This window comes from Ixodes scapularis, unplaced genomic scaffold (assembly GCF_016920785.2).
Source record: "Ixodes scapularis isolate PalLabHiFi unplaced genomic scaffold, ASM1692078v2 PGA_scaffold11__112_contigs__length_91849675, whole genome shotgun sequence".
Lineage (NCBI taxonomy): Eukaryota > Metazoa > Arthropoda > Arachnida > Ixodida > Ixodidae > Ixodes > Ixodes scapularis.
This window is the reverse complement of record NW_024609837.1, coordinates 76357095-76367824: the sequence shown is the minus strand read 5'-3', so window position 1 is coordinate 76367824 and position 10730 is coordinate 76357095. Positions and strand designations below refer to the sequence as shown.

Genomic DNA, 10730 nt, shown 5'->3' with positions numbered 1-10730 from the left:
ACTTTCAGTGCGAAAATTTGAAAACAGAGCGGACTATTTCGTACCTCCTCCCCTTCGCAACCTCTCTGCCTTTTCACTGTGATACATCCGCGGTCCCAAAAACGCGTCATCGGGTCCAAACTGACGTCACACGCAACCGGACCTCACTTATTCCCTTCACACCTAAGCTGACATTGTGCTAGAAGCTACGCGCTTGCCCGACCAATCAGCCGCCTCCCTTTCATCACCTGACTTCATTCTCTGCAGCCACATTTGCCACGCTCACGTAGCAAGTGTGGCTGGCCCAACGAGCACGTAGCTTCCACAGCACATGTCAGCTTCGGAATGAACGGGGTGGGGAAAGCACTTTTGTCTGAGTTTTGAGCGACGGGCTAATCTTCTAGGGGGACAATGGCTCTGTCCGGTTACACAAACCAGATTCCGAGCGAAGGGGGCCTCCCTTCTTTTCGTCTTCTTTAACCGTTGGGTGGAATGCGCGATTTATGAGTTGAGGAGGAAAGCTAAACAGGAAAAAGTTGGAAAAGCGTTTCATGACCCCTTTAATGCGCGCATGATTTGTGCTTTATTGCAGCAATCTTTGCGTAACGGCTCTTGTATGCTAGTAGTTTTTTTTTTTTTTTTCGTAATTTCAATTTTTTTTAAGGCGAGATCTTAAGAGAGCCATTTTTTTCCTTTGACTTCAAAAATGATTTTATTAATGTTTGTTTCTCTTCTTTTTTTTAAGCGCGAGACACATGCGCGAAAAATCAATCCGATCCTACGTCCGATCCGGCAGTACGACTGCCTGATCCGAAAAATTTGGTCGCTTCGGACGTCGGATCGGCGATCCGATATGCGTCCAACGCGCCAGATAGCTTCGCATGGCGGACGGACTGTCGGATGTGTCCAATGTGTCCAGCCAATGGCAGCACAGCTAGCGCGAACGTTATGATTACGTACTGGGTCTGGCGGGACGAATAAGAAAACGAAACGGGCGACGGGAAGCCGGATGCGTGGATCCTGCTGAATTATTCGAAAAAGATGGCCCCGGGAAAAGAATGCACGTGCTAGCGAGAACGAGCTACTAACTTCGCTTGTGTGAGCTAAACCGTCAATCTGGCACCAGAGATCTGTGAACGCAGACCTCCCGCTGGGGCGCTTGGATGTCCTGGGCGGAGCGGAACGGATCATCGTGTCGCATGCAAGGTCGGAAGTGTATGTCTCAAACTGTCACGTGCGGCGATTCGGAGCGGCGTTCGGACTGTCGGATCGGACGTCAGATCGGACGATTCTGCACAGTGAATTTTCTTTCGCTATCGTTGAATATACAAATCGATTTGATCAGATCCAGCATCGAAAAGTACACTCCACCAAAATCAGGCTTATTAAAATGGCATTATTGTGAATAATTTTGTTTATTTTACGATTAGAATATCGCTTTCTTTTCAGAAAAGAACGAGGGATATTTGCTTTCAAATCTCGAAACTGAAGTATTTGTTTCACGTTACCGCTTTTTTCAAGCTGCTTGAAATAAGAAAGACGATGTTATAAATGATTTTCATACCTCTTGTATGTTCTTTTTGTATTAGTCATATTATGCCATCATTAACTTGTGAGAGTGCTTTGACTTAAAGAGATACTACAACAAAATTTCGGCGCCTTTTTTTTTGTTTAGTCTATATGTGTTCAACACCGCACTATCACATCGGACACACCAATGTCTCTTAAAAGAGACATGAAAAGGAAAATTAAAACAAATCAAACGATAACAAAGCGCACCTATAGTCGGTTACAAGTCAAGAAGGTAGCGGCAAATGCCCCTCAAAGGGAATCATATATCCCTCCGCCACCTTCGCATCCAATAGCGTCCCATTGTTTCCGTGACGTCACGGCCAACGCGCGAGGAGGGTCTTGCCTTTCTGTACATCTTTGCTTTATCTTTCGACTTTGACTTAGCATTGTGGAAGCCACGAGAGGGAGGTTAGAGTTTTGCCCCTCCGATGGAAACAAATATGACCTTTCGGGGATTAGCTGCCCCCTCCGATAAATACAAAGGCTGCTTTCAGGGGACTGGGTTCCCCCTCCGATGAATACAAAGGTCGCTTTCTTAAAAAGTGGGATCGGAGACAAGTTGGAATCCATTGAAGCGGAACAAGGAGCGTTTCCAGTGAACTCTTCTTTCGACTGCGGAGAGATTTGAAACGGGCGCATCACGCTTGTGGGAGGAGCTTCTCCTACCTTCTCGACTTGTAACCGACTATAGTAAATGTCGTTAAAGGGGCCCTCCGGAGCGTTCTGCGATGGTCTATATATGGCGGTAACTCAATCTATGGGTCCTAAGGATCCTAAAAATCGTAAAATTACAGTCATGCGCGGCGGATTTCCCTATTAAAATTGCTATCAAAGTCCCCGGCACGCCCCCCTTTCTGAGATGACCCCGGAAGACGGGAGGGGCATCTCTTTACGCATCAGCCAATGGCAATCGAAGGATTCCAGTGTCACTGCGCGTCACCGACCGCCGACCCGCGGAGGAATCTCTCCAACGCGCGGACCGTCGTCAAGGGGCCCGGACCAAAGTTGCCCGGACTTTGTGCTCAGCATTCGTCGTTCGTCGCATCCCACGGTCGCGCTATGGACCTTTCGGACCTAACGTCTCTAGAGCTCGAAATCCTGGAACGGACAGCTGTCATGGGTGCCATATCCTACGATTCGACCCCGATGCGCGACGTCGACGAACGCAGCGCCGCGGGCACCGACTGTGGCAACGACGAACGGCCGCGCCGCGGTGAAGCGAGTCCGCAAGAGCTGGAAGACGCACCCGACGATGGAACCGGGCGGCTTGGGAACACGGACTGGTACGTGGTGCGCTCCATTATACCCCGCTTTAATGGGTAATTGATGCGTGTTTTCTGCGAAGGTGTCTATGTGGTTCCTGCGCGCCGATGGAGACCGTCGTCGAGTGCGTCTGCTGCCGCGAATACCCGGCCGTCGCACGGAAGCAGCAGGGCCGGCAGGGCTGCGTAACGGGCCACCCGGACTTCGAGGCCCTGTGCCTCAACCCTGAGGTGTTGAGGTTGGCCTACCTCAACATGCGGCACTACGGGCAGCAAGGGATGGGCGCAAGTGCCAGCGAGTGAGTACGATGTCATGCTTTGCGCGTGAGCAAACTCACCATGTCTCGGTGAGGACCGTGCCCTCGGCAACTACGTTCACTGTCCGATTCACAGCGTGCATACGTACTTGTAATAACTTGTTGTTAGGCTAGATGAACGTTTAGCACCATCCTGGGAAGCGGTCGATGAATTGTTTGTGTGGCCGATAGTGAAATTAATCATAACCCCCACTGTCCAGGCGCAATATAGCGCTCCAGGGAGGCTTTCAAGAGACTAAATGAGAAGCAGCCTGCCTAGTTACCACCCAGTCATTTGTTCAATACAGAAACACGGACACTTCCAACTGCTGTCCCCTTATAAACTACACATATTCTTATATGTTCTAAACGAACTGTTCTGACGAGACCGCCCTTTTCGAGCGTTACACTTCTTCCCGTTAGGCCAGATCATGGAGAGCTATTTTTCCTTGCATTTACGGTTATCAGTTTAGATATGTCATTTTCTTGCTCTGTTTAGATGCAATGTTATGCAACAATAGCACTATGAAATATATGACAGTCACATGGCCTCGTCTCTAGTCGAGACGGCCTCGTCTCGTCGAGAGCAATAGAAGGCGACACCTTGGATGTACATATGCTTTGGCGTTGTCCCCATGCCCAATGCTCCCTTACCTCCCTCTTTTTCACCCTTCTCGACCCTCTGACTAGGCAGGCTGGCTCACCCCCCCCCCCCCCCCCCCGCTTCAACTCGTTGATACACTACTGCTCCTACTGGTACAGCATGTCCATGCTGTACCGGGTGAGCACTGGTGGCCCCAATCAAGCACCGGACTATGGTGTAACTAATAAAGGTTCCCTCTCTCTCTCTTTCTCTGTCTCTCAAGAGAGCAATGGATATCCCACACGTTTGGCTTTGGCGCAAACGACAAAGATAACGCAGTCCGTGTCAGAAACCCAAGTCTGGCTTGCAGCTTGCTCAAATGGTGTCTCTGAACAGAGCCGAATTAGCGCCTGAAGCCCCTCTACAAGCTCGCAGAGAGCAGGTGGCCGCAAAGGCTTGAAAGTCCTACTTTGTCAACGAGAGGCGAAGATTAACTCACTCCCGAGATTGTATTCGTCTCATGCAGTTTCCTTGCTTTTCTGTCTTAGCATAACTCAACAAAGGGTGAAAGCTACTGCCCTTGTGGGCCAGTCTGAGCGACGGAGCTAAGCACGTGCCAAAATTCCACAGGAGGAGTACTTGAAGACATTACGTTGTCACATGCATTGTTCTTACACGCCCCGATTGGCTTGCTGATGCCGTAGCTTTTGCATTTTCCCAAGTTCGGAAAAACGAAGAATTACTGTTTCCAGATTCTTTCCTGCTAGCTTCATGGACTGGACCAGCACTATGCTACAGAACAACACTTTTGAAGCAACAAATAAATAAGCACGAAGTTATCATATTGACGCAGTAATTCGCAACCGTGTTGGGGAAGGATGCTCCAGTCACTTTGTTTCTCAGAGCTAAGAGTTCAGAAAACTGCATACACCTACTTTATCTTGCATGCACCAATGCCTTGTTGCTATCTTAAAAATGAGCTTAGCTATGCCAGCTAAGTTGATGCTGGGCAATCTTTTTGAGAAGAAACAAACACCAACTGCTTCAAGTGCACTGTCAACGTCGACAGTACAGTTGGCACCTTCAGCTCAGACATCCTCGTTTTTTTACCTGGTCTAGTCTCTGCGTGTGACCTTCAAGCCCATCAAAACAGGGGCCGATATCAAAATGACGAAAATCAAAATGTAAAGGCCAAACATTGAAACGTCGAAAAATAAAATGCCGAACAGCAAAACGCCGAAAGGTGAGAATGCGTACATATCTGATCGCCATATTTGGTACGGTATTGGCGGATGCTAGCTGCACCAGTGTGTTGGAATCATGGAAGTGTCTTCTGCAAAATTAGGAGCATGAAAAATGTGCAAGCTGCGCTCGAAGACGATATCGAGGCAGAAATCAGATTAGAACCTCGCCATCTACCACACAAGAAGCAAAGCATGCGAGAAGAGAGCCTGACAGCCGCTTTGGGCAACTGGGACAAGCTCAACATCCTTAGCTTTCTTTGGGAAATACACACAAACTATTAGATCATATTCAACAAACAAAGAATTCCTCTGGCAGAACAAATGTTTCTTCCACTTTCTCAATCTAGAACCCTGTAGGTTCGTGTTGAACATAATATTTTGGAATTGTTTGGTCTCTGGTACCGGGTGATTCGGCTAATAGAGATTTCGGCGGTTTGTTCTTTCAGCATTTCGATAATGCATCCTTTCAATTTTTGGGTGTCCCAAGCGAGTGCAATGTTCTCTGGTCAAAACAATCAAAAACTTGAGAACGATGACATAGGCACAGATTGCTGTTGAGTCCATGGATGCCACTACGTCTTTCCTCTAGAAGGCAAGTGGAGACTTATATTCCAACCCTATCGGCAAAAGTCATATTCTTTACTCCAGTATCCAAATTGTCAGAAGGGGCTTTAGACGGTGTTTGCATGCTTTTTGGTCAAGAAACTACACAAAAAGGCAGTCATTGAAGGCTCATTGCTCTGGTTCGTGCACCGTTTACAATGCAATGGCAATGCGAACTAGAAACCTTCCATTCGCCCAGCGATGCAAAGTATCCCCCCTCCCCCCCCCCCCCCACACACACACACCAGCAATGTAAAACACCCCCTGAAACAAATTTCTGGCTATGCCACTGCAGGCCATGCACTCAAAAAAAAAAAAAAAATTCCTCCTTCCCATACTATAATTGTCAAGGCAGTGCAGCCATATGGGGGGCGTACCATACTGATTTACGATTTATTTTTCCGCAGATATTGTCCACTTAGGGGTCGGTAGGTGTGTCGACCTCCTCAACGTAGTCCCCCTGGAGACGAACGCACTGGTTCTAGTAGTGTGGCAGCCTTTCCGTTCCGAGACCACTCTTTGGGAGTGCTTCGCACCCACGCCTGGACAGCCGCTTCGAGTTCACCAGTGTCCATGAAATAGGGTCCTCATAGGTGGTTTTTTTCATGGTGCTGAATGGCTGATGGTCACTGCGGGCTAGGTTGAGGGAGTACGGTGAATGTAGGGATGGGCATTGTCATGCTGCAAGAGCGTACCTGCCGCCCCTTTCCCTGGCAGCTTCTCGTGAATCGCGCAATCACCTGAGGGTAGCCACATACGGGGCGATGTTGATGGTGGTGGCCGGTTACATGCAGTCAATGAGCATAATGCCCTCCGTATTCAGAAAGCCACGCGAGGATGTCTTTGCGGACATTGATGACTCAGAGGCATCTGTCCAGGCGTGGCTGAGACACACTTATAAACAGTGCAGGAATGTGATTGCTGCGCCAATTGCGCCAAACTGCACCAAGGGGCTAACTTTGCTACATCCTGCTACATTTCACCGAAATATGGCTAATCCGTGCCAAGCCTGCGCCAAAGAAGCAATTTTGGTCGCCTTTCATAAACGAAACGAAACTGAGAACCGTAATTGAGCATGCGTAAGCTAGGTCGCACAAGACGCCACCCGACACAAAGTACCCTGTATTAATCGTCTATTTGGTCTTGCATGATTTTTCCCCACGTCTCGCGTTTCGTGCACTCGTCGTCTCAGGAATCTCGTCTCGCGTCTTTTTTTTTTTTTAGCGGTAGACACGGGCGTGTGCGGACTCTCAGACGTTAGTGTATCGGGTGCCAAACATGCCGTCATGCTGTGAGACAAAACCACGTTTTTGCGCGGCGGGAGTTACTTTTTGAGCTGAAGCGCTCGCGCGACGTCGTGTGTTGCCGTCCCCACGTCGCTGCAGATATGGCGCTTACTAAACTGAAACGCATCGACATTCCTGCTCTTGTTTAAATCATACGCTGCTATAAAAATCCCTCTCTAACTCAATGACTGCTTGGCAAAGTTTTGATTACTTAGGTTTTTCCTGGTGGGCTTTCTTTCGAGAGGGACCCCGGTACGTGAAAAATCTGCCGCTAAAGAAAGTTGGTGAAGAGAAGTGAGCTAAAGCAAAGAAGGCAATGTCTGCACGCTGAACCCGCACAGCGTGCTTGTTTGTCTCGAGTTCAGTCGTTGCACGAAGTGCTCCAAGAACTTTTTTGACCTTGATTCGCAGTGTCTTGCATCGATACGCTCAGGTTCTTTTTTTCTGTGTGTTTAGCCTGTACCTCGCCTGCCGGCCTGGCAAGCACAAGTCGCTGGACTGTTTATTGTCGTATGCTGGACAGTTACATTTTGCATACTATTTTGGGAACCATGCAGTTGGCGACGGAGCGCGGAGTGGCATGGTTTCGGTTTCGGTCGAACAGCCGTTGTCTCCGCCCGCGCGACGAAGCACGTGTAACTGCAAGCCTGCCGAAGTTGCCCTTACGTGCATGTGAACATCATTGCAACAAAGGCACCAGCCGGGACGCTTGCAATGCGTTGTTTTACGTTTGCTTACTTTTTTTATAAAAATCTGCCACGTCAAGAATTTTGGCGGTGCCAGAAGAGTCCATGTGCGTATGGCAGCTGCCTAATTTGCTGTGCCAAGAGCTGCACAATAGTTTGTGCTCACTTGATTGTCACAAGGGGGGACGCCACAACAGCCACACTTGCATCTGCTCGTTTTCTCTGTCGTAACTTTGCCGGCATCTGACAGCATGACACTTTGGCTCCCGTAACATATTTTGTTGCCACTTTGGGACGGCTTTTGGTCCATGGGAGGTATATAGGGCAGTAAACACCCCAGTCAGAGACATGTCAAGGCGTCCTGCCCTCCAATCCTTCCTAGCTTCGATCCCTTAATCCCCTGATCTAGTTGAAAAGCCAAAATCTCAAGGTGGGGTGATAATTATTGGGTGTCTGGGTCTTGATTTACACTATTTTTGGATGCAGATACCAGACACCCTGAAGCCGGTGGATGATCATCTCGACATGTTCCTTGTGGTGCCAGCAACACTTGCACCGCTGGTGTGGCATTCTTTGCACGCTATGCTGGGATAGTTTTTTAGGAGTGCCATGTCTGGACAGCTTATTCAGAAGCAGGCTGTCGTCGTCGAGATCCATGCTTTTTTTTTAACGGATGATGTTGCAGTGCCCACATGGGTGAGTATGACAGAAAGGATTCGAGATTGGAATAGGTCACCAAACAGTATCGCATCATTTTTCGTTGAAATATTTTTCTAACAACGCTATTCATTGAAATAAACACTGAAATTCAAAGTTTCTCGTGCAAGAATGGGGAGGCCTGGGGGTGCTCATATGTATCCCCACTACTCTGATGATAGTAGTGTCACCTCTAAATCAACACAGCATAATGGAAGACATATCGCAGTCTAAAACGGGAAAAAATGTTGATATATGTGTCTTGCAGATGCGTATATGACCAAATAGCAAATGATTGCGGTGCCCTGAGCCCTAAGGTATTCAGGACCAATAAACACATGGGGGTGGTAGCAGCTGTCATGGCAAATGGAAGCTGTCAGAATGACATGTTCGGATATTGACACGGATTGTGTCGGAGAGACATGAAATCACAACTGCTGGAGCCACTCCAGTATTGCATGAGCACTTCAGCTCGTATGTTTACACCAAAACTGTTCTGTGCGAGCTTCATAGAACACTCATGGCCAGGCTGCTATTCTCAAATCCCTAATCACCAGTACCAATGCCAAGCTTCGGCAGTGCCAGCAGCACTTTAGACAATGTTAAATTGGGACGTTCTCTGATGAGTTCACATTCCCTGGCACTTGTGTGCAGGAAACCTTTGCAGTAGGTGTGTGCGAATATTGGTTCAAATTGAATAGTATGTTTGCCATAACCTTTGCGCTGCAAAGGGAAGCCGATGCAACCGGCTCTTTTTGCGCTGTTGATGCTAGAAACGACAGTGCACTATTTGATTCAAACCAATATTTGCACACCACTGCTTTACAGGCTTACGAACTGCACTGTTTTGTCCCAAATTAAACAACATCATATGGGGAGCTTTCCACTGTTCTGGATGAATGGCTCCCATTCCCTCTGGCCAGTGCACATAATTTTCATGTGTCCTTCCCAAAACACAGCGATGCAATATTCGTCACCAACACCAATGACAGATATTATCTACAATTGTGAACTGGGACCCTGTGAACTTATTTTATGTATCATGACCACGCAACAGATATTCCTTCCTTGTTAATTCCGGTGTATAACTGGTTGTTGTGTCGATTGGAGTTGGAGGTGCGTTAGGAGAACCAAGGCCTATAGTTTTTTTTTTTTTTTTTAAACTCTGGAGCATTTAGAATGAATCTACAGCAGTTCACTTCAATTTGGCTTCCATGTCTAGCCCATCCGACATGGACTGCCAAATAGGGATTCTGCTATGTGATAGCTGGAGTGGACGTAACAGAAAAGCAGAGTATGATTACATGCCTAGAGAAATGAAAACAAGTGTAGAATTTGCCAACAGAGTGATAGGCTTTGCTTCTTACATCCAATCTCTGTCATTGTTCCAGGCACTACAGATTTGCAGCCTACAGGCAGTGTGCCCTGTGGCTGTGGAGCCGCTTGGGAAAGAAGAATAGGCGGCCCCTGCCATCCTGTGTGGTCAAGACAATTAGGGGCAGGTACCCTGCTGACGTGTATGCGGGCTACAAGGATGCAGAATAAATTGCGTTGACCTAGAGACCACGCAACCCCCTTCCCTTGTCTCTTCACCCTCCCTGCATGTGTGTGAAGTCGCTCGTAGCCATGAACGGAATCCTCTAAATCACGTGACCTATTATCTACGATATCACGTGACCATAACTATGATCACATGATCGTAGTCAAACCAAAGCCAGTGCACCTACGTCACATTCAGTCACACGACGAAGCCGCCTCGGTGGCTCTGAGGCGAGAGTGCCGGCCTACGGATCCCCATGTGGCGGGTTCGAATCCCGGCCGAGGTGCCTGCAATCTGATGGAGGTATATTGCGGAGAAGGCAGCTTGGTAATCGAGCTTTCGATTGCACGTCAAAAGATCCCCAGGTGGTCGAAATTAATCCTCGGTCCTCCGCTGGGGCGTGCCAGATGCCCGTCGTTGGTTTGGCACGTAAAACCCCCAAATTTGATTTGAGTCGCACGACCGGATTGCTTCATTTTCCTCCTAGAATCCAAAGGCTGTCATCAAAACTACTAGGGCGTGAGAAGTGCTCATTTGGAACACTAACCTAAGCAGTAAAATTTGGCACCCACTAATACCATTTTAAAGTAAAGATAGAAAAAGCACCGATGTCATGTTCGCACTAACAGTGTTGTGCAGTGTACTTCTACTTTCTTCTGGATCTGTTCTTTCAAATGGAAAAACTGCATATAACATGGAAAAATCTGACTGCATGAAGCTACAAGATGCTTCCCTACATCAGCCGTCTGAGCGTGCCGGTGCGATGAGGCGAAGAAAGGCGAATTGCGATTGCTGCAGTTTTCAGAGGGACGTGGTCGATTGTTCCGAGGGTCTGGATGACGACGTGGCTAACATGACAAACAAATGACGTTCTGCTTGGGTGACTATAGTCCACTTCAATGCAGCGAACGACGGAGAGGAGGTCGCCTCCTCTCCAGCATTCGCTCTACTAAAGTGGAAAGAGGTGGGAGGAGCTTCCACTT

General features: G+C 48.2%; 1 protein-coding gene across 4 annotated transcripts; it reads left to right on the top strand.

Moving 5' to 3' along the window:
- The first annotated feature begins 2675 nt into the window (after positions 1-2675).
- On the top strand, positions 2676-9917 carry LOC115320958 (P2X purinoceptor 7-like). Of its 4 annotated transcripts, XR_005715266.3 has the most exons (5): positions 2676-2834; positions 2897-3047; positions 3131-3160; positions 7998-8207; positions 9599-9917. XR_005715266.3 is itself a non-coding variant. In XM_042289061.1 (4 exons), exons 1-4 carry the CDS (start codon positions 2698-2700, stop codon positions 9665-9667), a joined length of 387 nt encoding a protein of 128 aa, XP_042144995.1. In that variant the 5' UTR covers positions 2676-2697; the 3' UTR covers positions 9668-9917. The 4 variants fall into 4 exon arrangements, 2 of the variants coding, with proteins under 2 accessions (XP_042144995.1, XP_040065307.1); XR_005715268.3 differs by lacking the exon at positions 3131-3160 and having other exon boundaries at positions 2897-3112; XM_042289061.1 differs by lacking the exon at positions 7998-8207.
- The last annotated feature ends 813 nt before the right edge of the window (positions 9918-10730 follow it).

Excerpts from the sequence above, each read along its gene's own strand:
- LOC115320958 (XM_040209373.3), top strand. The coding sequence starts at position 2,698 with ATGCGCGACGTCGACGAACGCAGCGCCGCGGGCACCGACTGTGGCAAC. Across the intron at positions 2,835-2,896 it reads CGGCTTGGGAACACGGACTG|GTGTCTATGTGGTTCCTGCG; the intron begins GTACGTGGTGCG and ends TTTTCTGCGAAG. Across the intron at positions 3,113-9,598 it reads ATGGGCGCAAGTGCCAGCGA|GCACTACAGATTTGCAGCCT; the intron begins GTGAGTACGATG and ends TCATTGTTCCAG.